Source organism: Falco rusticolus, chromosome 7 (genome assembly GCF_015220075.1).
Source record: "Falco rusticolus isolate bFalRus1 chromosome 7, bFalRus1.pri, whole genome shotgun sequence".
NCBI lineage: Eukaryota > Metazoa > Chordata > Aves > Falconiformes > Falconidae > Falco > Falco rusticolus.
The window spans coordinates 46,117-73,168 of NC_051193.1; the positions used below are offsets into that span (position 1 = coordinate 46,117).

Consider the following 27,052-nt stretch of genomic DNA (forward strand, 5'->3'; position numbering starts at 1 on the left):
TGCCGGTGGCCTCCCGTACCTCTCGGTTTAGTTACACCAGCTGCCTTTCCTCAAAGCAGGCAGCTGCCCCAGCCTTCAAATCGGAGGCCTTGGTCATCATCCACCAGGCTGTGGCTCCCTGCACCAACCCTTTTCAGCTGCTTTTCCACAAGCTGTCACACTTTTAGCTGAGAAAAAATGTGGTGGGTTTTTATTCCTACAGGAATAGACACGCTAAGTACATGGTGGAGGAGATCATGGTGAGGATCCTGAGCTTTCCCTGTGTCCACTTCTCTGTGGCCAGGTGGACATGTCCTTGATATAGCCAGCAAACAAGGACAACAACCTCACTCCCTTGCTGGATTTCCACTTGTATTTTTCCCACTGGAAGACAGAAATAGCTGGTTGTCCTCATTGTCATGGTAATTTGGGTGACTTTTCTTTGTGTGACCATCCTCTGCCCCCAAAGTGATCCAGATCCTGTATCACGGGGAGCAACTCTGGATTTTGGGTTTAATCTCCTGTCCCTGGACAGGGGTAGGGAATGGAGCTAGTGAGAGACAACAGGAGCGCTTTGGGCCACGGGCAGTGGAGCAGATTTGGGTGCAGAGAAGCCATATGTGCCAGCTGCCTCGTGAAGCTACAGGAAGATAATCACCTGTGTTTATACATCCCAATGTCCACCTCTGCCAGGCTGCAGCATCTCTAATGCGTTTCAGTTCCCAAGCCAGCAGAGACCATCTGGCATTGTATGGGGAAGAAAACTGGAAATCTGGGTCTTGAGTGGCATCATGGTGAGGAGACGTCAAGCTGAGATTGAAGTTCCTCCATCTAAATGGAAATGAGCATCACCTCCACCATCGAGAGAGGGGGGGAAACATCTCTCCCTGCTCCCCCCATCCCAGCACATACAGAGGCTATGGACAGACCAGCTGCGCTGCTGAATGGATAGCAGAGCACCAGGGCATGATGGAGGGATGCCCTGCCCCCCTCCCCTGGCGTCACCATGAAAGACCCCATCCCATCCCTGCATCAAGCCGCAGGAGAGAGATGCTTCTGCTCCACACCCCAACCAACCTGCAAATGTGTCGAAGTCATCACCTGCCACCAGGTGACTGGACCTTGTGTCCTGATGGTTCAGCCTTGGTAACAGACAGACATTTACTGCAGCTGCCAAAATGGGAATGAGATGTACAATGATAAAAGAAGGATCTTGCTGCTAATGGCCCTGAGCAGGACCAGCCCAGCAGGGACGATTATCACCGTGATGATAGTGGGAGCAGCTGCTGCCAGTGTGAATTACCACATTGTCTGCGGGGCCAACAATGCCAGAGCCACAAAGCTTGAGGTCACCCTGAATGATGGATGGACTTTCAGAAGGACCCTTAGCTGAGTGGGGCAGTGCAGAGTCTGCCATGCAGAGGGCACTGGGCAACATCCCTGTGCTTGCTCTCTTGCCTGCTGTGGTGTATGATGTGCTGCTGCTTCCTTTGGGACTGAATGGAAGTCAAATAAATGCAAGGGCAAGTGCCCTCACCACATGGGTGATGCACTCTCCAGTCCTTCTTGGTCCCACCTAGAGCACTTCCCCCAGCCCATGGTGTCTGGGAGCTCAGCTACAAGTCACAGCAGAAGAGGGCAAGATGTTTTTTAGCTCAGCTCCTCTATGGAAAAAAGGAAAACCAGAAACCACATTCCCTATGACAAACTGGAGAAGTCTCAGTTTGTACCTCCTCCTTTCCAGCCCCAGCTGGCAGCTCTCCCTGCATGCTCTGGTCACCAGCATCACAAATAGGGCTGGAGACTTTCCCAGGGCAAGGGATGGGAGACCCTCCCTCTCCTGTGCTTCCATCACAGGCTGCTGTAGGCCATGGCTGTGGATCATGCCTTCCTCACCTTTCTTGGTGTAGGCCTGGATGGGCACATTGTGCACCTTCTTCAGGTGACAACACTCTTCTCTGGACTGTATGGTCTCTTTTGCCCACTGAAGGATTTCTGGGGTCTCTGGTATCCCAGTTTTCCCCTTTTGCTCTCCCAAGCCAACAGGTCAATAAAGTCACTGGGATCCCATAAACATCCCCTGAGAAGACCTCAGTTACTGGAGCTGCAATCTGGGTAGCACCTAGGACTCTGGCTTAAATGACATTTGGTGGGACACTGGGTCTTCCTGCCTGCCAGAGACATCCTCCATTACCTCTGGCAGGACTTTAACACCTAGTCACCACACAGCCCATGGTTTCCATAGCAGGACAGGAGCTAGGACAGCCCAGGATGGTAGTGCCAGGCTGCATCTCAGCCCTTGTAAGATACAGTTACAAGAGGGGCTGAGCAGATGGGGGCAGAGGAGGCTCATACAGTCTTTGTGTGCAGAAGGAAAAGGGATTTAGGAGCAACACAGAACCTGCTATCTTTACCATAAATTACCTGCCAGAGTTGGGGGTTGCTCGTATGTCAAAACATGATGCTAGTGCCTTGCACACATGCAGAAAGCACCACTGCAATGTGCCTATCCAGGCCCCGCAAGGCAGCTGCATGGGAAAGCAGATGATGCACATGCAATAAAGCAGGATATTATGAGCACACGGAGACCACACTGTGCCACATGGAGTGCCCACCCCATTGCACATGCAGTAAACACAAGACTGCTGCATGCACAAGGGGAAAATCAGGCACTGTTCCCCTTGGAGAGGGGCAGTGGCATGCATGAGAAATGACTTAAAGTGCTCTGCATAGAGGCAAAGAGATGATCTTGAGCCTTCCCCATAAATCAGGACACACTGTGCACAGAGAAAGCACACTAAAACAAGACATGGTATGAATTTGCAGAGTGGTAACCGTTAATGCGTGCAGTAAATCAGGATGTGCTGTGCATGCACAGAGAAGGTGTAACACAGTAAATTGTATGGACATATAATAAAAAAAGTATGGACAGTAAATCACAGTGCACTGTACATGCACAGCAAGGCTACCCTGTACAGGAACAGTGACAGAGGACACACATGGGCAAAGAGCCCGTCAGTCGCATGCAGGCACAGGTCAGGACTTGTGTGCTGCCATTTAATGGGGGGAAATTCATCATCTGTACATTTATCCTGGAAATTAAAAGAAAGACTTGTAGCTGTGCAGGTCATTAAGCTGATCAAGATGTGAAGGACAGAGAATGCCTGATGCATGACTGCTATATGACAACATGCTTTGAATGCATGAGATGAGGGTCAGCCCAGAGGTTCTGCATGAGATCCGGGAGAAAAAGAGCAAGGTCATCTCACTGTGAAGGAAGAACCAGATTTAGGATAACCTGGATATAGCTCAAATAGCAAACAAATGCAGCAGATAAGCCTCCCACATTCAGAAAAGGGAAAAGCAGGATTAAAATATATCTAGACTTTCATACCTTTCAGAGTCTTTTTTGAAGGAAACCCAGCTTCAAGATAGGAAGGCAAATGGAAACAGAATTTATCACATTGTCCCAGTGGAATGTAATGATTTTTCTGTGGTAGTTAACTTAGACAAGGTGATACAGCATATTTAGGCTACTTAGATTTAAGGAAAGATTTTGATTTGCACCGAGCATGCACCACTTCCTAAAGCTGGAAGTAATGGGTATGGATAAAGCAGAGGAAGAACCAGCTAATAAAGTAAATTATGGGTTGTATTAAAATGGGTGTCTCTGAGCAAAGAGATGCTTCTCGCACTGTTCCTCCACCCCAGTCTTGGGATGACCCCACTAATGTTAATAGCAAGCAGTGCAGGGCTGGGGATGTGGAGTTGTCATACCTGGGATACCTTTTTGGGAGGGACACAGCCACATCACTAGTGAGGCACTGGGAAGATCTCACCCAGAAGATCTGCCCAAGTATGCTCTTTTGGAGATACGCCTCCAAAATTGTGCAAGGCAAAGGAAAGAAGTGCTCACAAGCATAGACTGAAAATAAGGTGGAGGCATGGATGTTTTGGGACAATTTTCAAACAGGGTACCAGGAGCAAATAGCTGGTTTGAGACCATGCTGGGGAAGCGTACCAAAGGGACTGAGCAAGGCTGGTCTCTGAGTTAGAAGCTGAAACACGCCTCTCATGTCAAATATGCTGGTCTTTATGAGAAGATCTGAAAGGAGGCATTCAGCTGAGCCATTTGTATACCACGTGCATGTGTGTGCTATGTATGTGCTACACTTCACGTTTTGCTGGTAGCCTGCAGGGATCAGGAATAAATTTCTCTCCTTTGCTGTAAACTTTGGCAACTGAGCTGCTGGGTTATTTGATCCTTCTGCAGATCACTGTGGTTTGAGACAGAACACAGGGCATTCTGTTACATTCTGTGATATTCAAGCAAATTAGGCATCACTTCTAGGACTGAAGTTTTTAACTAATCACTAGGCCTGAGCTTAAGGGAATTTCTCCAGGCCAGAGGGGCAGGAATGGATGATGGATCACACCCTACACACATCTGAGGGCTTTACCCAGTCCCACAAGGATTAGTTACTGGCAATGCTCTCCAGCTTCTGAGGTGTCAGAGAGCCTTGCTGGCTTATGCTAGGGTGGGTTGGTGAGGTAGATGTCAAGCTTAATGCTGATCAAAGTGCTTCATTTCCAGCAGGTGTGAGATGTTAGGGACTATGACACAGTTTCAGCAAACACAGCCCAGCTTCCAAGGAGGTCAACCTCAAAATCTGCCCTACATCAGTATTTCACCCCTCTTGAATGCCTTCCTCCTGCAAGACTACACCTTTTGGCCAGTAAAGCCCTGTCCAGGAGTAAGCACAGCCCCAAGCTGGCTCACCACCAGGCAGTGACACAGGGCTCAGGGGCTGCACCAGCTCAGCCCTGACCACCAAGCAAGAGCAAGTTACCAGCACTGCTAATCCAATTATAAACCAAGCTTCCTTCCCTCATTATCACAGCCTGCAGCACGTTAAAACAGTTCAGTGATAATGGAAGGCTTAGCAAGGGACTAGAGATCAGGTGATGAATGACAGAGCTGTTTCACTTGCAGGAAGGAAAAGGACAGAAGCATCCGGGAGGACATGAGAGATTGCTGGGACAAGTAGATTAGGAAATGCTACAGACAAAGGTCTCTGGTCAACCTTCATGCTCCCGACAGGGTTAACCTCAAAGCCACATCAGGTTTCTCAAGCCCTTTTCAGTCCCGGGGATTAGCATCCTCATGAATAGGGATCCTGGTCACCTCTAGCCCCACTGCCTCACTGCTCCACCTGCCCCATTCCCAAACAACTCACTTCAGTTACTGGATGGCAAAGGTAGCACTGAAATACCCTTGTAAGAGAGATTCAGTTCAAATTATCCGGGAAGCTCCTGATCAGCTTGCATCACAAAGGATGCAATGCACCAGCCAGACCCAGAGTCATATACTTCCTGTGAGAATCCTGAAATAAGACACCATGGGTCCAAAACCGACCCAGGACCTGCTTGGATCTGCCCCATTTGAGAAGATCAGGGCCATCCACTGACCCGATGTCAACCTGCGGGCTGGGTCTTTGCTACAGCTCTGCATCCTGCACCCCGCTTCTACATCTTTGTTGTCGGACCTCCTCCACCACATGAGGGCCCCCCATAGGGAGCTGGAGGCATTGCCCTCAGGTTGCCGTGAATTTGAGCCCTCTATCCCCGGTGTCCAGTTTCTCCTGCTAATGCTATGAAAAGGAGGAAAAAAATGTAGCTGGGCTTAGGGCAGTGCTGCTCTCCACAAAAAAGCCCTTCTTGATTTCAGACAATGCTAACACTGCTTGGAGCAGGAGAGTGGACTAGAGACCTCCCAAGCTCCCTTCCGACCGAAGTTATCATATGAGTGTAGCCAGATCAAAGGAAGTGGTTATTTCCCTTTATTTGGCACTGACGAGGCCACATCTGGACACCATGTCCAGTTTTGGACCCCAAGTACAAGAAGAGAGTCTAGCAGAGGGTCACTAGGATGGTCAGGGCTGGATGAAAAGGGATGCAATTGCCTGAGGGAGGATTGAGAGCTGCTTAGCTAAAGCACTTGGACAAAGCTCAGCTTCAGAGCAGTCCTGCTGTTTCTGGTCTGTGACTGTCTCTGGGGACCTGGTGCAATGCACACAGGTCTCACACCTCCTAGTACTCAGCAGGGATGCCCCGAGATGGAGACAGGCTGCTTGGGCAGGATTTCACTGTAAGGCTGCAAGCCCGCAGATAAAGCAGCACTGGCTGCCAGGCCATTTGCCCACTGCCAGAGTTTCTTGAGAAAAACAACCCACAATACATGGGGAGGCTCTCCTGTGCCTTCACCCCCAGCTGTGTGGATCCAAGAAGCCTCTGCTTTCCCACCTGTGGCCACAGAGGAGGCAGAGTATCCCCCAGAAAAAGCTCTGCCCTGGAGCCGTCAGGGCACAACAGGGCTGCTAAGAGTCCTTGAAACCTTTTAAATGCAGCAAGGGCATCCAAGAGCATCTCTGCAGATTTCTGCATCTCCAGCCCTTTCTTCAGGCTCTGGTGTGGCACTGTTGAGAGAAAAACCCTACAGCTGGAGTTGCCTCCTTCCCCATCAGACAAGATGCCTCCCTGGGATGGAGAGGCAGCCAGGGGTGCAGGGGGGAGATGCCAGCAGCCAAGCTTGACTGTAAGGAGACACTGGTGCCCAAGGAGCTCATACCGCTGCCTTTTAAGGAGTGGCAGAGGCTGAAGCATCCTGAAACAGACCACCAGTTTCTGCAGGCTCCCAACCATGGCATGCACTCAGGAACCACACTGGTCATGCCTCATGGTGCCTACAGTAGCTCAAAACCATGATGGGTAGCCAAGACAGCGATCCCCCAGCTACAGGTTGTATCTGGGAAACCTCAGAGTCACAGATAAGACAGTAGAGCAAGCTGCAGCTGTGTCACTCACCCTCCAGGGTCCCCATGGTCCCATCAATCACTTCTTACCTGCAGTGAACCAGCAGGACCAGCTCCTTACTGGGAGCTGGCAGTGGAGAGGATGATGCTTTTTCACAAAGCCTTCATCAAGCCACTGCTAACACATCTCAGCGACACCACAAGCACTTTGCTCTGCTGATGCAAGAGGTTTCGCTGGTCCATCAGTGAATTTGCTGCTGCCATCCCCTCTGCTGAGCACAGCAGGACCACTCAGGGAGTGGAGGAGAAAGGGAATGCACTGCAGGAGAGTAACAGCGAGACCAAAGACCAAGCTTAGTCTGAAGCATGGATGGAGGAAATGTACCTGCATGGCTGCAGTAGCAGGCAACACCAGGAACAAGGTTAAAAGTCAAGGTATGCATTAAATGCTACAGAGCACCAGATGTAGCTTCAGCCAAATGAAGACAGAGCAAGCTGGCCCAAATACAAGGTGTCAGGAAGACAAAGAACAGGACTGGAGCCAGTAAATACTCAAGAGGAGGAGAACAGGAGATCTGTGAACTTCAGGGATTTTGCCCAAGATTTATGAGGGGTGAAGGAAAACAATAAGGCAAAAGATCCCAAAAAGCACCCCCTTCTACAAGGAATAACAGGTGAGTCCAAAATCAGCTCATTGCAGCCCACAAAGGGTCCCAAAAACATACCAAGGACATGACCACTGGTGTCTTGTATCCCTTGTCTCAGATGACGGAGCTGGCTGGACCACTCAGACACACAAGTCTCAGTGTATGCAAGACGAAGGAAAATCCATTTGTTTAGAGTTTTTGTGTAATAAAATTCCCCTCCCCACCGTTTTGCCACACCAATCTACCACTCAAGGTGGTGGGACGCAGGCGCGTGGTCCCCATGGAGCAGGAGGCAACCATGCACTGCTTTATTAGGCACTGATGCTGCACGCACGGCTGAGACCAGTCACTATATACATTTGGCAAAGGATGGTGGTACGTACCAAGCACCTGTGTGGGTGGGGGCCACCACCAGTCTGCCTGGCTCCCCTGTGCCTCACTAGCCCCCAGGCAGGCCCCCATTTGCCCCCTGCCAGCCTCCTCACCTGTCGGCACAGCCATTTTGTCTCCTGCAGAGCCAGGCACCCTCACAGAGGCACCTGAGGCCTGCTGCCAGGTGATTTCTCCCCTTTTCCCAAACATTGTCCCCTCCCCAGCCTCTCCAAGGCCCCAGCTCCAGTCCTCGTGTCCAGAACTCTGCCCAGAGGCAGGTGAGGGCAGGCAGGCAGCTGGTGAGCCCCACTCAGCTCCTTGTGCAGGGGGTCTCCCCAGCGCTGTCCCAGTGGGCAAACCAGCACATGGAAGCCCCCCCAGAGAATGGGATCGAGGGGTCCAGCTGCAGCAATCCCCAACAGCACTGGCCATGCTCAGCGAGCTGCTCATGCACTGCCGGTCTGGAGCCCATCCTTGCCACAGTGGCGCTTGGCCCGGCAGACAGGCCAGTTTCAGGTGCACCCGGCCTCGAGCCTGGCTTATGGAGGGGTGAGTACTATAGGGTACGGATAGCCACTGGGTAAAGCAAGGACATGTGCTCAGCCCCCTTGATGGGCAGCTTGCGGCTGGCATAGTGATGAATGATCTCCGGCACGCTGTCGAAGGGTGGGCTATGCTGACCCAGCACGTACTTGTTCTCTTGGGTCCGGGACAGTTTCATGTGCATGAAGCCCTGGCTGCTCCTGCAAGGAGAGATTGAGGCAGAGTTAGGGGGTGCAACTGACCCCTGCCTCCCGTCAGGTCCTGACCCCTCCAAGAGAGGCAGCCTGCCCTTGTAGCTGGGGAGGGGATGCTGCCAGCTCCTATCCCCAGCCACAGCCCTGCCTGCATCATCCCACATTTGGCCATCTCCAGACAAACCCACTGTGCAAGGCAGAGATGTGGCTAACTATGCTGGACTGTGTCCCTGCCCAGAAGCATGGCCGTGCAGTGGGGTGCAAGGGGTCCATCTGGGGACAAGGATGGTTCCAAGGCTGGGGCAGATGTGTGCAGGTAGGGAAGTAAGGGCATAGCCCGGGCAGGAGCAGCATCAGCAACTCTTGCTGCAGGGTGACATAGGGGCAGCAGCTTTGCCCCTTGCATGTGGCAAAGACCCTTTTGCAACTGCCCCAGCTCACACAGGAGTACTTCAACTCACATATGTCCAGGCTCACCATGGCAAAGCAGGATTTTCTCCTTCAGCCTGCAGCATGTTGCTCCCCCACCAACAGTGCAGGCTCCACAAAACCTGCTCGGTGTAGCAAGGCCACTTCCCAGCACAGCACAGGCATAGAGCCACGTGAGGCTGCACAGCCAGATCCTGCCACAAGCACTGATTCCAAGTGATGGGCTAATGGCCCTGTTGCTATTAATTTTGTGTCTCCGAGGAGAGCCACAGCCTGTCTGCAGCATCTGGAATGCACATTACGGCAAAATATTGATGACTTAAAAGCAGACAGGATCTCATCAGCAATACTGAGCCGCTTCCAGTGCTGCACAGGCCAGCCCCATCCCCCTGGCTGGAGACAGTGCCTGTAACGGACAGACTGGCTGCATTAGCAGAATGGGTTTGCAATCTATTTAAGAGCTGGGAGGCAAGGAGCCGTCTGCCCCAGGAGGAGGGCACGGGGGGAGAGCTGCAGCCCCTGCCAGGGGCTGAAGAAAAGCGATAGCTGGCCATAATCTGTGTTCCAGCAGCAGGGCGCAGGAAGAGCTGCAGGGGCTGCACGTTAATGGCACCCTGTGAAGGTGCATGGGTTTATCCTGCACACACACACACAGGGCCATACCACTAGCATGCAGAGCTGCCCGCAGATACTGCCCTCAGTTGCTGCACCACTGTCTGCCAGACAGACCCCAGCCCTTGCTCACTGCTGGCAGGGAAGAGATGCTCAGGAGACAATGCAAGATCAGCACCAGTCCAGAGCCAGAGCACTGCCACAGGGTCCACAGAAGGTGATGTGGTTGTTGTTTTGCCCAAATTGCTCTGTGGGTCTTTGTCACAAGCTCAGGGATGTGACCGAGATCAAACCCCTGGAGAGATGCCTGAGGGAGTACACTGAAAACCCAACAGCATCCAGCATTGCAGCCAGCAGCAGGAACAGGACAAGGACAAGGGGCCAGTGCTGCTCCTGCCAAGCACCTCACAGACATAAGGAAGGACCCAAACCTTTGCAGCATGGCCTCACCCCACTCTCACAGAGGTGCAAGCCAGGAGGAACTCCTTCTCTGAGCATTTGGGACAATGACACTACAACCCTGTCCACAACAGGCAATGGGGGGCTGCCTATCCTGGACCAGCCAGAACTATCACAGGAGGGTTAAATCCTTCCGGCTACCTGACACACTATGGGTACAGCCACTCCTGCTGCTCTCTTTTGCGCATGTTTTTCTTTAAAGCAGTCCAAAAGGGCTTTAGGTCAGCATCAGAGCTCCCTTACAGACCATGTCCTCAGCTGTGCCTCCTTCCTCAAGGAAAGTAAAAAAGGAAAAAAAAAAATTTAAAAAAATAGAGAGATGCAGACAGCCAGCTTACAGCTATATAAAAGGGATCCCAGGGGATTTTCCTTAAAAAAGGCACTACAGAGAAAGGCAATGGAGTAAAAAACATGCATCCAAGGCTGTGGGCTCTCTGCAAGCACCGCCAGTGGACAGGCAATGCCCAAGCAGCTCCTGGATGGGCTGCAGTCCCCTCTGGGGAGGTGGCACACTGCTGCAAGGCCACGTCCTGGCCACACATGTTGTTTGAGAAGAGGATTTGGCCAGTTTTGCCATAAGGCTATGAAGGGGCAGTAAGAAGTAAGGAAAAAAAACCAAATGGATGACTGGCTTACAGAGAGGTGATGGAAAGGGACACCTGTGCTGGCAAGGGAGGAAGCCCCATCGACAACCCCAGCAACACCAAAAAAAAAAAGAAAGGAGGGAGCTTTTCCAGAAAGGCTTGCTGTCTGGCCTGAAAGCTACAACTGCAGAAGGAAGAAAGGATATTTTCAGCTAAACCTCTGCCCTGGTTTGGTGCTGAAGGCAGCAAAAAAGCGGAAAAAAAGAATAGTGAGAGATGGAGCACTCTAATTCACAATTGTGTCCTGGGAAATAAACAGGGGAGGCCAAAACCAGTGGGGAGCAATGCAGGTACAGAGACAACTGTGGAAACTTAAAAGTATATTAAGAAAAGCATGGGGATACATGCCCTATTGTTGTGCAGAGATGACTGAAGTGCTCAATAAATACTTTTTTCACATCTGCCAGAAAGAGCTAATATAATCGTCCAGCAGAAGGGCAAGAAGGTATTTGCTAATCCATCATCGTCAGGACTGTAACAGCTTTGATTTTGGGGGTTCAGGCTGCCCCAAGAATCACGAAAGAGCTGGATGAGCAGCTCCTCCCCAGCAGGATGCATGCAGCGATGCTTCATGCAGTTTTGACATTCGGGGAACTGGAAAACTTGGGAAGGTGCAAAGATCCTCCCCAAAAACCCAAGACGAAACCAAGCCTTGCTGTGGGAGTGAGATTTCCCTGCTGAAAAACTAAAGCAGGGCAATGCCCTCTGCAGCACAGCTGAGGAACAGCTTCAATGATTACATGGAGTGGGGAGACAGGGATGGGTACTGGATCGCACACAGTCTTTTCCCGTGAAACTAAGCTACAAAAAAAATGGGGTAACAAGAAGCCAGAGCTGGAAGCCGTCATCAGACACATTCAAGGGAGCAGTGAGGCACATCATTTTATCCGTCTGAGGGATTACTAGCACTGCCAAGGGAAGAGCAGTGTGCCTCCAGATCAACAAGCCTTCCAGACAGATACTTTTGCCAGACACCAAACCAGAAGCCTGTGCCACACCACACAGAAGCACAGACTTCGTACTCCATCCAGTCATCTCAGAGTTACCCCATCAGCATCAGAGTTACATCCCCACAGTCATCTCAGAGTTACCCCATCAGCACGGGCACACATTCACTTGGGGCATCCACCTGCAAGGGGTCACCTCTGCTGTGGGTTCACCCCCCCCACCCCAGCCCCATCCGGGCTCACTCACTTCAAGGAGAGGGAGAAGTCATTCTTGCTGGTCTCACTGTTGCGCACCAAGTAGCTGGCCTCCTTGCACAGCCTCAGCAGCGTCTCTGCATCTGTCCGGCTGATGGCCCCGTGGTACCAACTGGAGGTGGGAGAGGGACTGGCTGTGCCAGGCAGAGAGTGGACACCCCAGCGAAGGACTCTGCCCCAGGGCAGCAGCAATGCCATCACCCTTGGCATCTCCCCGGGGACAGCAGCCACTCATGTTCAGGGAGAGGGATGTGGGTGGCACTGCCAGGGTTGGGGGACAAGGGGCAAGGATTCCACCGGGCAGCTCAGGGGGGCACAGAGGGCACATGAGGATACCACAACTGCGAGATGGACAGCAGGGACAAGAAGGCACTAATGTGGGGCCAGGGAGCAAAGAAGAATCAGATCTGCCCCGGGGCTCCTTGTGGTGTTGCCACAGGGATCCTGGAGCAGGCGGAGGGGTTGAACAGCCACTTGGGGCAGGCAGGACTCACCACTGGCTCTCCAAGGGCAGGGCAGGGTCAATCCTCTCCCCGACGAAGGGGCCAGGCTCAGCAATCAGCATCTTCGTTGCTCTTGAGGCTGCTGGAGCCATGCCTGAGAGTGGCTCTGGTCCTTCTCCTCCCTGCAGGGGAGGTACGGCCATATCCAGCCCCTCTGACGGACCTGCAAGAGGAGACACATGTCCACAGCCAGCAGCAGGGACAGGTGCACAGGCTGGGCTGACAACTTTCCCTCCCACGGAGGGAGCCTGCAGAAAGAGCCAGAGCCACATCACATCATGTTGGGTCCCCTCGCACTGCCCCGTCCCCCTGCTCTAAGCAAGGGCAGAACAGGGCAGCTCTTGGACAGCTGCTCACTGCATTACCCCACGACAGGCAAGGCTGGGTCCCCACTCCACCAGGACTGGGGTCCCTGCAGCATCCGAGCCCCTGGAACTATTTTCCAGGGAGGTTTCAAAAGCTAAGAGAGGTTTTGGCAATGCAACCAGACATTCAGCAGTTTTGACACAGAGTTAACTGAGAAGCAGCAAGGAGAGGCTTGCCAATCTTGGGGCGGAGGGTAAGTTAAATTCTAAAAAAATGGAGTGGGTAGATGGAGCTAGAGGGAGCAGTCAGTTTGGAAATGATGGACACATTTCCGCTGGCACAGGTAAACCTCCTGGGGTGAAAAAAATAACTCTTTGAGGGGGATAGTGACATTCTGACTGCCAGGTGCCCCCCTGACACAGCCACCTGCCCAGGCACCCATGCACTGACAAAGGGCAGCAGCCCGGTGCATGCCGCCCAGTGAGCAGCGGAGGATTAACACAGATGTGCCCCAGGGACCCAGCCTCCTGCTGACTGTTATTTCCATGCAGGATGATTTCAGCATTAACAATATTGTTTCTCCCACCTCCAGAAAGTTCATTATTACTCCCCTGCAATGCAAACCCCCTTGCACAAATTACTTATTGACTGGGCAAAGCTGCCTTGGCTCAAGGCTGCCAGTGGCTGATGCTGCGGAGGCAGTCACCACAGAGGTGGCCGAGACCAGTCCAGTCACCACAGCTGCCAGGATGAACCGAATGTCCCAGGCTGGGCAGCTTCCCCCCTCCCCCTCCCCTGGCTACTGGAGGGGGAGACAAAAGCATGGCAATGCTGAGGCCATGCTGTTGCAGAGCAGAAGCAGTAAATAACTAGAGGGGGATGCTTTTCTCTCTAACAGGGCATCCTCTAAGGTGGCTATTTAGGGACACCTTGTCTGGTCCCTACACAGGTGAGCAGGTCTTCAGCCGCCCCAGCACTGAGAAGGGAGGAATGCAGCCAAAAGGAAACCCAGTCAAAATCCTCTGCAGCTTAGCAAGGCTTAAAACCACTCTAGAAGGAGCTCGTGGAGGAGGTGCCCGACATCAAGGTTTGACAAGCGCTGCCTCTGCAGTGGTCTGGCTTTTCACTGGCCAGGCTCGCCCTTGCACGTAACATCTAGGCTTCAATTTCAACTCATCACCTTAAAAAATTGGGGTGATCGTTAAGAAGCCAGACAATCAAAACAGCAGTGTTTGTTGGCGGCACAAAGTCATCGTGTTAGAGGCTCAGAAGAAATGCATTTTACCTGTCAGAGCGGCAGAGGTATGTGCATGATTAAACAGGATATTAAAAACAAGCCCCTAGGAGTAAGATGACATCCTTCAAGGAGTTCAAGTCACCCCCACACTAGGGCAGTAGAAAATGAGACAAAACTCTGGCAAAATAAACTTAAAGCAACAAAGCAAATTAGGGAAGAAAAAAAAAAAAGATTCTGTGTTGCTAAAACCAGGAAAAATGACAAACTGATGTGTTCATCAGGATGAGGATGCATGTCAGAGCGGCTGCGGGGATAATACATGATAGGGGAAGAGAAGAGGCTCCTGCACAGCAAAGAAATTAATTTTTCTTGACACCTGCATTCATTGCAGGAAGAGGATCAGGAAGTTTCCCCCTGCCAAGACCTTTCTTTCTCAGGACTGATCTCAGCCTGTAGCATCCCTATGGGTTTGGGACAGTATCCCGACACGGCCCAAGCAGAGCGGCTGCATTGCTCTGGAGTGCCCCTGTGATCGGCAGCAAAATCAGCTGTCACATGCAACCTCGTGCTCAAACCCACCTGGGAGGCAGCAAAAGCCATACTGTTTTTTCTTTATGAAGCTCTGCAGGGATCTGGGTAACTGCAGATAAGGAAATCAGACATCTGCACCTGGCACGTCACAGTGTCTACCAGGAGCAGCATTAGTGATGCCTGGGCAGACACGGCACACCAGGGCTCAAGCTGCTGCTTTGCAGAGAAAAAGTCACATCTCATGGATCTGTCCCAGTTCTCCGCAAGAGCAGCAGCCCACCCAAAAGCCTGGGTGGCTTTTGACAAACCTCTCAACCTAACGCTCTTGGCAAAACCCTAATCCACGACATAAGAGCAAAGTCCTTAACATATTAATAATGGTTTAAAAGAGAAGCAGCAATATTTGGCTTTCATAAGCAAGACGGCCAGCAGAATCCATGGCAAGTTTACATTGAGGGCTCTGCTGCTCAGCACTCACAAAAAAGGCTTCACGACAAGGCAAACCTGAGATGACAAAGCGTACCTGGGAGATTTAGCTGTTCAGGGTAGCAAAAACAAGAGTGAAGAATCCAGAGGAACCTCCTGCCACTGAGCAGCAAGGTAATAAAATAGCAGAGGAAACGGAGCAGTGCTAAATGATGAAGCAAGGCACACCTGGAAGAAACAACCCTAACTTCAACAGTGGGATCTGAATTAGCTGGTACCATACCTGTAAGGGACTTGGATATCAAGAGTCACAAGAAAACATTAGCATTTGCTCAGAGCAGTTGTTAAAGACTGTAAAAGCAGCCATCAAACACTGGGAATTTGGAGGCAGAAAGGAGAGAACAAAAGAGAAGGTAATAACTCTGCCACTGGATAATTCCCTGGTGCAGCTCAACTGCTGCGTGCAAAGAGGCATTGTGGAGCCATAGAAGATGCAGAAGAGGCAAGGACAAACACCTGGTGTCTGGCACAGAACAACTGAATAGGCCGGGAGAAGCCTGGGGAAGGTGGGGGAGGAGGGTGGATATCTGGCAGCACCCACAGGCAGCAGGCAGCGCCCTGCCATGTTTAGGCAAGTTCTGAGGCATCACAGGATCTTGGCGCTGGTGGGGCAGTGAGGCAGTGTCACAGCGAGCACCAGCCGCAGCCCCCTTGGACACGCCGCTGTCACGCAAGACCCACCATTGGCGTCTTCGTAGCTGGGCTGGCCATGCTGCGGAGGGACAGAGGCACCGGCCTCACCGTCCAGGGGGCTTTCACCACTGTCGAGCTGTCCCACCGGCGGTGGCCATGGCAGGTCTTTAATGACCTTGATTTCAACTGGAAGGGGAGGGGGCAGTGGGGGTGGGGAGGTGATGGGAAAGAGAGAAAAGGAGAAAGAGAGAAAGAAAGGGCTTAGAAAAAAACATCAGCAACATCAAGTCTATAGACAAGGAGAGCAGTTGTGGGGGGAAAGACCCAAGGACTAAATTCCTGGGAGCCCTACACCATCTCATCCCCTCCCCAGCAGCGAGCAGCAACAGGCTTGATGTGGGGCACATTCCCAATGTGCCTTCTCCTCCAATCAACTTTCCCAGCTGACCTTCTCTGGGGTTGTGGAGAGACGGCAATTACCCCTGTCCCATATGCATGTTCATCCAGGGGACCCTGGACGAGCGCCCCATTGCCATCTGTCCTGCCTGTGCATCCATCTTGCCCCGTGCACTTCCCAGCCACGTCACAGGGTCCGTGTTCCCCTGCCAGGCACAAGCAGGTTGCTGCCTCACGCCAGTACCTGCAGACCATCAGCAGGGGTCTCACAGGCCCTCCCAAAGTGGGGAATGAGCCAGCAGAGAGACTCTGGCATCACAGGAGAGGAGAAAGGCCCTGAAAGCCACAGCAGGACCCACTCTGGCTCTGGAAAGAAACAGACAGCAGGTCCTAACGTGGCCCAGGGTATGGCAAACTGACTCCCTCAGGATTCAGAGCAAGCCTGAAGCACCCTGGAGAGTGCCCATGCACATCCACGCAGGAGCCAGACCTGTTAACACACCACCTCCGCATCAAGCGAGGTGGCTCAACCGCCCAAAGCCAGAGCACAGACATCTCAGCACAAACCCAGCCCGGCAGCGCATCACGTTTCATGATGAAGCCCAACAAGCTGAATCCTCAGCACAGCAGGCAACGGTCCCACACCCAGCCGAGTCCCAGCAGCATGAGTGCAACCCTAGGCTTGAGCAGAACTGTGGTGTCAAGCCCAGCATGCACATCTCCAGCTCACAGAGACCAAACCCAAAAGGTGAACCACTCCCAAACCCAAATCTCCATGCCTCTCTCCACCAGCATCTCTGCACAGCGTCAGCAACCACTGGCTGAGCAACTTGTGCAAGACAGCTGCAGCCCAGACGCACAATGCTGCAATTAAAATGCATCCTAGATAAGAGTGTGGCAATTAGCCAGCACCAGCAGAGGAGCCAGCGCTAATGCACAGCATGGATTTCCTCATTAACAAACACAAACACAATCGATCCCACAGCACAGATAAATAGGTCAGGGGGCCAGACGATTGCCCGGCCAAAAGCTCCTGGAGGAGCGCCCAGTTTTCCTCCTGCCCTGAGGAAGGAGGGATCTGCTTGAGCCCAGGGTCGAGCCTCTCCCCTGCAATTCAAGGCTGGGGGGGGGTTAACATGCACTGAAGGCTGCGATCAGAGTGGGGAAGAGGTAATGAGAGATGGGCACCAGGCAGGCTGCCAAGGCAGCTCCATCCACCACTCCACCCGGCCTGCCTCCCTGCTGAAGAGAAACAGCCTCTGCAAGTGTACGAGTGCTCCCTGAGCCACAGAAATGCAGAGGCCAACACTACTGACCCCCAAAAGATGAAGGAACCCCAAGCAGCCAGTTTCTGCCCTGCAAAACAAAATGCAGTGTTGGTTGCTTTATGGCTGCTATCTGTCCTTTACGGCTGCTCCCACCACTCACCTGCAAAGGCTTTGGAGATCCGCTCCTTCTTCCACTCCCAGGGCTGGTCGTACTCCTCCGGTGGCCGCTCATCGTCCTCAGGCAGTCGGGACTCCCTGGGCCTGGAGCAAGTGAGGCGGTCGCCATCCATGTCCAGCCCTCCAAGCACAGGCTCGTAGGGAGTGTCATAGAGGTGCAGCGGCCGGGCAGGAGCATCCCGCAAGCCCTTCTGGCGGATCTCTAGCAGGAGAAGAGGGAAAAGACCATGAGCTTTTTGCCCAACACAGCCCAGCCATGGTCCCCAAAGCCCTGCTAGATGAAAAGGCTCAGTTTCACCTGAGGGTGACATGGCGTAGGTAGCATCAGCAATGGAGGAGACCCCCCCAGACATCAAGCAAGCACCTGCCAGAAGCAGGTCAGCCGGGCCCTGAGCAGTCCACAGCACCAAGAGGCCTTCTCTCTCCACACACCCCCTCTTGGGCAGCCCTGCAAAGCAGGGTCCACAGGGATAAAGCATCCCAGAGACTGATTCCCTGCTTGCAGCAAGGCTGGGTTTCTTCCCTGGACACCCAGCATGGCTAGTTTAATAAAATGCCCTTCCCTCAAGCAAAACAAAACTCTCTCACACAGACACAAGAAATCTCTTTGCCACTTGCCGATTTTTCTAAGAAATGCAGTGGTCTAGTCCAAAAAGCTGCACAAGCTTTCCAGAAACCACTTGCTCCAGGGCAACCATGGAACTGCAAAGCAGAGCCAGAGCCAGAGTCTGCAGCGTGCAAGCCAGCACAGTGACCCTGCAGGCACTACAGCAGTAAGAGTGACGCCTTCAGGAGCGCAGGCTCTCACCTTGCCTGCCCTCCAGCCATAAACAAGGCCACTGGGGACCCCACTGCTGCAACAGAAAATGGCACACTCTGGCTCAGTTCTAACCATATCAAGTAGCTCTCACATCCATCTTAAGTTTTACACCAGACACATTAAATGTCGGCTCTCTCCTGGCTCAGCCTGGCAAGCAGGCACCATGATCCCAGGGACAGAACAGCAGGGAGGAATATCGAGGTGCCTTTACTGCTTGGATAGCCTTTGTGAGTGCTCTGGCTACGGTAAGCCCATCTCACAGGGCTAACGCTGTGAAAATGTGCCTGCAAAGTGGCTGTGCACACCACAGTGATCGCCCAGGTTTGCCTTGTCTGGGGGACTCGGGGCTGTCACAGACTGCAAGGAACAGAGCACAGTGGCTACTAAATTCACACAGTAGGGAACAGAGGTGCAAAGAGTGGCCCTTGCACAGAGCCTTCCACCTTACCAGCCATCATTTTCTGGGCTTCATATGGCTCCATGTATCCATCGTTCTCTGCCACCTTCTCCAGCCCTGCCTGGCTACCAGCCACCTGTGCTGCATCGAAGGGATCTGCGTAGTCCTCCAGGACAGCCAGCTGGAAGAGGGGAAGGGCAGGAGAAGGGTTAGGGTACTCCCTGCCTTTTGGCAGGGGGTCAGGGACCAGCTGAAGCCCCTTGAAACCTCATCACGAGCTCTGCTAGCAGCAGCCAGAGCAGCAGCTGGGACCCTGAATCCACATCACGGCAGCCCTGCAGAGCAGGTGCTGGCAGCCAGTAGCTTTCCAGACACCAACGCTTGGTTGTGGAAACACTCCAGCTTTTGTCCCCAAAACTGGGTTGGAGCCAAGCAGAGCAGAAGGCAGCCCGGCCTCGTTCCTTACCATCGGTCCAGCACTACCAGTGCCTGTGCAGACACCCCAGCAAGGCCCCCACCACGGCACAGGGCAGCCAGCAGTGCCATCCCCCTGCCATGGCACACAGATGCTCTCCCTGCATGCATCCAGATTTCCTCGCCTGAAGTGGAGAAGGGGTGTAGATCCCAGTCCAGGGATGTCAGCTAGCACTGGCATGACTGGGAACTCACTGGTTATTTTCCAGGGCTCCTGCAGGGTCATTTGAAGACATTTCTTAACAAGAGGGACAAGAACAGCCTATGGTTTCCTCCCCGCTCCCTCCCAGGCCCCCACAGCATCCCCACACATGTCCTGAGTAACATAAGACAGGGCTCCTTCATGTGATCAGGAGTCACCGGGAAGCAGGACCAGTAGCCTCTCAAGTGCCATGTCATACAGACAGCACAAAAAGCCCGAGGTTTGCCCTTACTAGCGAAAAGGAGACACTCCTGCAGTAGGATAACAGGGCATGTTGCAGAACTCGATCGCTCCCAGTGCTGGAGCCACAACCCTGCTCCGGACCCTCAGCAGCTTCCCCTGAATGGGGCCAGGCAGTATTTCCAGTAGGGTCTGAGTGCACCCAAGCACCTTTGCTGGGGTCTGCTCACCCACCAGTCTGCAAACCCCAGTCTGGACCATCCAGCGAGATGGGGTTTGCCACCACAATGCCAGCCATGCAGAGCTCCCACAGCAAGGACCAAATGGCCTGAGCACAGTGTGGTGGCTGCCTAATCCCACCCAGCGCCAGGCTCTGTCCTCACCACCACGCTGTCCCTGCTCCTGGCCAGCCATGGAGATCAGGGCTGCTCAAGCATTCCTCTCCAGCTCCCATAATCTGCTTAAAACAAAACACTTCTTCCTCCTTCCTGTGCAAAAGGGCTCGACAATAGCCTTGAAGCAGCAAAACCCAGCATGAAAAGGGAACAGGAACTGGAGCTGTAAACACCTCCACAGCAGCCCCAAGCCTTTGCATCCCGCTGAGCTGCGGGAGGAACACAGCTTCCCAAGCCTCAGCTCACCACCTCCTCTTTAAACACTCCAGCTCTGGGCTCCTCAGGTGGCTGACGCAGTGGGTAGCTGGGGCAGCCCTCCAAGCCCAGCCCCTCCATACCAGGGTACAAGCGACCAGCAGAGTATCATCCCTGGAACAAACCCCACAAGCCACAGGGCTTGCAGTCACCCCAGGAGCACCCATAAGCACAAGGAGGGTTCAAACATGGGAGCAAGCAAATGCTCTCACCCCTCAGCAAGGCAGCAGCGAGATGTGTGGCTGCTCAAGATACTGTCCTCCACCAGACGAGAGGGAAAGAGCAAAACCTCCTGCTGGCTCTGCGGGCAGGGCCCAGTGCCAGTGAACCAGGATGGGGCTGCAGGAGCAGCCAGCCCCTGGCTTTGCAACAGGAGACAGGGAATCTGTTCTCACCTTCATCATCCAAGGGAGATGGGGCATCACTCAGGCCCCACAGGCCACCAGAGACACCAAGGGGCAACACTGAGTCTGGGAGTTGCAGCCTTTTGCTTGCCACCACTGGGGTGAACACCCCCAGGGAAATCTAAGTCACCAGTGACTTTTGCAGCTGCTTGGCTGCTGGGACCCAACGTAATGCCCACGGGCTGAAAGATGACAGCGACTGCAAATTCACTGTGGGAAGCCCCTCTGCTTTCTAAATATGCTTTTCCTCTCCAAGACAAAGAGGGGCGCTTCCCACCCGCTGTCTGTGAGATCCCATGGGCACATCAGTGCCCACCACTCTAAACAACCAGGAGATCCCATGGGCTGCACCCACATCTCAAAGCTACAAAAACGCTTTCACTCTGCCACAATTACATCTGCAGAGCACAGCCCCATGCCGGCGACAGCTCATTCACACAAGCACTAGGGCCAAGGGTGGCATGAGCACTCTTGCAGGCGTCCCAACACACACAAATGCATGGGCTTGACACGCAAGCACCTGTGAGGCGGGCAGACAGGCAGCACCATGCCCAATGCTCTCTGCAAAGAGCTCTCCTGGCTCCAAGCATGCTGAGGGGCTGTGAAACATGGTTTGTTGACCCTCATGGGCTCAGAAAGGGGTGGCCTGCTTGTTCTACCTGCCCCAAGCCCAACTTGCCTGCATTCAAACCTACCACAAACCCCATTTCCTAGATGCATTTCGCCAGACAGACATAGACCTGGCTTGCAGCTGGTGCCAGTCCTGGACCCACCCCCTCTCACCCTGTAAACAGCTTCAGATGACACAGGGTACCAGCTCAGCAGCCAAGAGACTCCCTGGCACATGGCAGTCACACTTCCCAGCCGGAGGAAAGTCCCATCCATATTTCCACAGCACTTGGGTCTGGCTTCCCATGAAGGGACACACAAGCTCCAGCAAGCTCACAGAGCACCCTCCACTCAGGTGCCTCCAGCTCCAGAAAGCAGAGGATGGTGGAGAATCCTAACATGCCTCTGCTGAGACCCCTAAAACTGGATATTTCTCTTGCAGGGCGGTGCAAAGGCACTCATCAGTTATTAGATGGGCTCTACAGAGGCAAAATGACAAAACGGCTCAGATCAGGGTCCCGAGCCTCCAAGCTCCCTAGGTCTGGGGGATGGGGGCGGGGGTTTGCTACACTGGCTTTACTCCTCCACTGTCTCAAGGATGCCTCTTCATAAGAGCAAAGTCTCCCCACCACAGGGTGTTGAGAATGTAAACCTATTCGTTTTTTACACGGTCAGATATTACAGTGGAGACCCACGGAGAAGGTGGGAAGGCAATTCCTAACTGTCTCCAGGAGCACTGCAACCTCAGGACACACAAGCAAGCAAGTGAGAATGATACCCCAAGCCCTGAGGCCGGAGGGACTGGAAGCTCCAGCTGGTGCCAGGAAGGGGGCAGGGCTCTCAGAGGGCAAAGGCAGGGATCATGTAATTACCAACTGCATCCTAATGCCCTTGCATGTGGGGCCGAATTAAGGTTGCCTGGGAAACTGCATCTCTGACATTTCCTAATCCACTTGCCGGACTTTACGAGCCATGCAGGGCTCTCTGCAGCAGCTGTGGTACATGCAGCTGCTCCCTTGGTGCAGGAGGGGTCACAGCCACTGGCAGGGCAGCTCCCAGGGGTGCCCCAGACCCCCCACAGTTCAGCCAAAGGGCAGGCATTTCCATGCTTAGTTCACCTGCCGTGGTTGCAGAGGGAGCTGCTCACTGCCCGGCTGATCCCAGCACGCCGCTCAGATGCCCGGGTACTGAGGCATCACCTGCTCATACACAGCACAAATTTGCTAATACAATTTGAAAGTATTTGGGTGTAAAGCAACCTGACGTGCAAAGCCACCATACCAGCACAGCTCTTGGTGCAGACCAGTCCTTCAGAGAGCAGCCAAGGCATCACTGGCACTTGGACATATGTCCTCTTTGTGCACATAAATGTTTTTCATGCATTTATCTGCCGTGACAACGCACACCCAGATCGCTGCTGCAGTACTGAGGCTGGTCTCACACTGATATTTATGCCCACTGTAAGAAAAAAAGAAAACCAAAATAAAACGAAGGTTAAGGACCAGACAGTCACTTGGTTCTCACCGTAAAACAGGTTTTACACTGCCTACCAGGTCAGGTGACAGATGTTGGCTCTCCAAGATTGTTCACAGTTCAGGCACTGAGATCCCTGGGCAGAGCTGGGGCTCTTCAAGCCATCTTGCTTACAAACATCCTACCTGCCACCACCCTTTGCCACAACAAAATGTTCCACTCTACAGAGGTCCCCAGAGGACACCTGGGGAGATCCTTCACTTTATAAACAAATCTCTTGCTCTGGAGATAAAAGTGTGTTTTGAGTTCCCCCAGGAGCTGCTCTGAGTTATAATCAAACTCAGTTCATTCTCTCTGTCAGGTGCAAGATTTCCCCAGTTTTACACATCTTGCAGCTTGGCTTTCAGTGGACGCCAAAGCCAAAAGCACAGAAGAGAGCACTGGCCTTCCAACAGGGGTCTGGTCTGCAACCCACGGGGCCAGCAGGGCCAGGCAGGGAGCCCACGGCTGCACCCATGGCAGGAGAGGAGGGAGCATGGGGTGGACAGCCAGCACGGCATCATGCAGGATGACTCAGTTCAGGGAGGCTCTTGCAGGAAAGACACACACCCAAGAGCTTCCTGGCCAGCCATTCCCACACCCCGCAGCACTGACCCTGAGCTCCCAGCAAAAACCTCAGCACCTGGTCAAAACACGTGTGAGATAAAGATGTCCCCAGGCAAATCCCCAACCCCAGCACACTGTGCCTTGGGTGCAGGCATCTCCATACAGCAAGGTCCCTCACCACATCTCTCCCCACTGCATCCTGGTGGCACTGTTCCTCACGTCTAATCCAAACATGGCAGAGAAGACATCTCCAGAGTATTTGCCTCGCTCAGGCGAGCTGTACAGGGCCAGTCTGTTGTCCACCACTGTAGGGAAAGGACTGCCCACACCAAGCATATGGGGAAGGACCTGTGCTGGTACCCATCATGTCCAGCAAGTGTTTGTAATGGGGTAGGAGCCACTGCAGAGCTCACTCTAAGCATGTCTCCACAAGATGTGGCAGAACCCATACAAGGCAGAAAGATGTGACGATTCACACTACAACAGCAAAGCAGTGTATGGCCCAGGCAGGAAGGATGCCATCATTGCCAAGATGTTCCTGCCCCATCTTCAGTTCTCCAGGATGGGCAAGACAATTATGGCAAGCACAGGGCTCCCAAGGAACATAGTCAGTCCCCTAACCTCAGTGCAGTGCCTGTACCACAACCCACATAGCCTCAGCCAAACCACACATCCAGGAACTGGTGGCTGCTCCCGCCACCTCTGTCCATCTTTGTCCTCCCCACTCATAAAGACTGCACATTTTATTAAGTTTTTCACTGCCAATCATTAGTAAAAAAACTCTCTGCTCCAACAGCCTTGCCTGTACCTAGAACTGTACTTCTGCCTTCATCTTCAGCATCAGCACAACTCAAGGCACACATCTGTGAGCTTTCTGGACTCCCAGTCCCCACAGCAGGTAGGGAACAGAGCCCACCACCTCTTCCTAAGCACAAAAGCACCGAGCACCCTGCCACAACCATCATCTTAGCATGAAGAGCTCAGCAGAGACTCCAACCCAGCCCCAGTGTGTGCCTTCCCTGCTCCAGGACACCTCGATGTTGTTGCCAAGAGCAAGGACTGCAAAGACCAGCAGCCCCCCCACCAAGTGCCTCCATCCTCCTGGACTGCGTCCAGGAAGAACCACCATGACCTTGTAGCAACCAAGGAACCCTCCCACCACTCAGCCTGACGTCAAGGCCAGCAGACAGGAGCTGCAAACAGTGCTCAAGCCCAACAGAGATGCTCCACATGGTGAAGGCTCCCTGGCTTCTCCAGGCAAACTGTTTTAATGGACAGCCACACGCACTATCAAATATTCTCACACTATCTCTGCCTTCAACCCAGCCTCTGAAGCTCTGCCAGTGTCCATCACACCAGTGCTCTGAAGAATTAGAAACCTCCCTCCCACAGACACATGCAGGAGATCAGATGATCTAATCACCCTCTATCTTGGATAAAGTCAAGGGTCTTCTTTGGCCTAGTGCTGTTAACTGGGCTTCCCCAAACAAGTATCAGCTTTTAGCTTTAGCTCTGAACTTCCCAGCTTCTCTCCAGCCCTCAGATGCCCACACAGCCCTGGCTGTGCCTGTTGGTGGTTCCTGTTTCCCACAGCTGTTGTTCAGCCCTCTGCGCGTCACAGCCTGGGTCCTTCCTAAGACCACCACCCGCTCCCGGTCCCTCTGAGCCCACACCACATGTTCCAGAGGAAAAAACATCCAGCCTGCCTCAGCAAACCACATCACTACATCGGCACCTCCAGTCCCTGCTGCCAGTGCCCAGGAGGGCACTTCTCCTCCTTCTGTGCTGCTGCCCGCAGTTGCCAGTTTACAGGATCCCAGCTCAAAAGGGTGTTTCTGCTGGGCCCCTCTGGAAACCTCCTGAAAGCGATTAGTCAGTATGAGCAACTTTCCCAAACCCACCAGTGACAAGTTTTTCTTATCTGCTTAAAATACTCCCAAGCAGATTTTGCCTGGTGCTTGTTTCATCGTGCCACCCAGCAATGCCAGGACCACAGATGGGGTCATCGTATCCACCATTCCCTCCACCAGCCAGATCTGCAATCCCGTCGAGTTTGCTCAGCAAGCCCCATCTTGCAGGCAGCAGTGCTGGCGGGCATGTACTGGTTACCCCTCCTGCCTTTATTTGCGCAGTCCCTGCATCAACCTCGCTGCCAAGAGGCCCAGCACCAACAGCTGCAGCCCCAGTGGGTTTATTCCTCTCCCGGGTCCCTGCGCTGCTTGGAGCCCATCTCCCCCCATGGGGAGCTTCCCCCCAGCTCCTGCCACTCGCCAGGGACGTTCCTCAGCTCCTTTCCGGCACCGGCCGCGCCAGGCTCTGCTCGAACCCCCCCGAGAAGGCAGCTGGGAGGCGGCAGACAAAGGGACGCTGAGGCTCCCTGACAAAGCTGCACGGCAGCGGGGGGGGGGGGGGCGTCCGCCAGCGGGCAGCCCCTGGCGAGCGGGCGGGGGGAAGGGGCGCCTGCGCTGCCGGTCACCGAGTGGGAGGAGGCCCAGGGCCACCGGCCCCAGCGTCGGAGGCCGCTGGAGACAGTCCTGCGTTGCACAGGGCCTTTCCAGCCTGGAAGGTCTTCGCCTCTGTCGAGCAGCAAGCACTTTCCTGCAAAGAAACGCCAAGAAGGGAGGGGGGACGGCGGCCGACAGGCCCCGCGATCTCGCACCGCCGCGAGCGACACTTCCCGCCGGGGCGCGGACCTGCCTCCCGCGGGAGCCGGGGCGAAGCCGGGGCCGCCCCCGCCGCTGCTGACGCGTGACCGGCATGTAGGTGCTGCCGGGGCGGGGGGCGTGAAGCGGGACCCCGCGCGGAGCCTGGCTTCGCCCCAACCCCCCCGCGCCCAGGCTCCACCTGCCCCGGGGCGCCGGCCCTGCCCCGTGCTCGGGCAGCCGGGGCGTCTGGCGAGGTGGCCTGCAGCACCCGTCCCGGCACGGGAGCCGAGGCACGAGCGGGGAGCGGAGAGGGCGGCGGGGGGCCCGCGCCGGGACACTCACCTCCTGCGGCGGCTCCTCGGGCAGCTCTGGGCCGGCCGGGGACGAGCTGGAGGCGGCGGGCGGCAGCGGCGGGGGGCTGGCGGGCACCTTCTCAGTCGCCTCCACCTTGATGAGCCGGTGCTTGGGCGAGATGTAGCGGGGCCCGTCAGGGGTGGCGGGCGGCGGTGCTGCGCTGTAGGGGTCCTCAAAGTCGCGCTCCTTCTGCAGCCGGTAGGCCGCCACGATGTCGGGCTGGGCGGCGGCCAGCGGCTCGGCCGCGCCCCCGGGCGGCGGGGGCGGCTGCGGCGGCGGCCCGGCGCGGTAGTCGGGCTTGGGCGGCGCGGGGGGCGCGGGCTTGGCGCTGCGGAAGCCCAGGTGCTCGCGGAGCCAACGGGCCATAGTGCCCACGCACTGCGGAGCCCCGCCGGCCCCGGCCCCCGCCCCGCCGCCCGCCCCGCCGCGCTCCGAGCCGGCCGCCGCTCCGCTCAGCAGCATCGGCGCCGGCGGACTGAGCGCGGCGGCGGAGCCCGGGCCGGGGGGGGGAGCGGGGGAGGCGGGCGGGCGAGGCGGCCAGTGCCACCTGCCGGAGCCGCCGCGCCGGCTGCTCCGAGCGGGGCTTCCCCCCCCCGGCTCCGGCCGCCCCGCTGCCCCGGACCCGCTGCCCCCCGCACGGCACGACACGCCGCGGCCTCCCCCGCCGCCCAGCCCGGCTCGGCTCGGCCCGGCCCGCCTTCCCCGGGGCCCGCCCCGCTTGGCCACCGCCCGGCCCGCCTCCGCCGGCGCTCCGGGCAGGCCCTCGGCTCCCGCCCCGCGGCCCGAACCGGCCCACCAGGGCGCCCGC

General features: G+C 54.8%; 1 protein-coding gene across 6 annotated transcripts; it reads right to left on the reverse strand.

The window, feature by feature from the left end:
* Positions 1–3,341: 3,341 nt before the first annotated feature.
* On the reverse strand, positions 3,342–26,910 carry SHF (Src homology 2 domain containing F). Of its 6 annotated transcripts, XM_037393568.1 has the most exons (8): positions 26,233–26,910; positions 18,699–18,828; positions 17,414–17,632; positions 15,638–15,775; positions 12,388–12,559; positions 11,886–12,005; positions 8,503–8,553; positions 3,342–3,403 (listed from the first exon to the last, which is right to left on the reverse strand). In XM_037393568.1, the coding sequence occupies exons 1-8, from the start codon at positions 26,704–26,706 to the stop codon at positions 3,349–3,351; spliced, it is 1,359 nt and encodes a 452-aa protein (XP_037249465.1). In that variant the 5' UTR covers positions 26,707–26,910; the 3' UTR covers positions 3,342–3,348. The 6 variants fall into 6 exon arrangements, with proteins under 6 accessions (XP_037249465.1, XP_037249468.1, XP_037249464.1 ...); XM_037393571.1 differs by lacking the exon at positions 11,886–12,005; XM_037393567.1 differs by lacking the exon at positions 3,342–3,403 and having other exon boundaries at positions 7,600–8,553.
* Between the last annotated feature and the right edge of the window lie 142 nt (positions 26,911–27,052).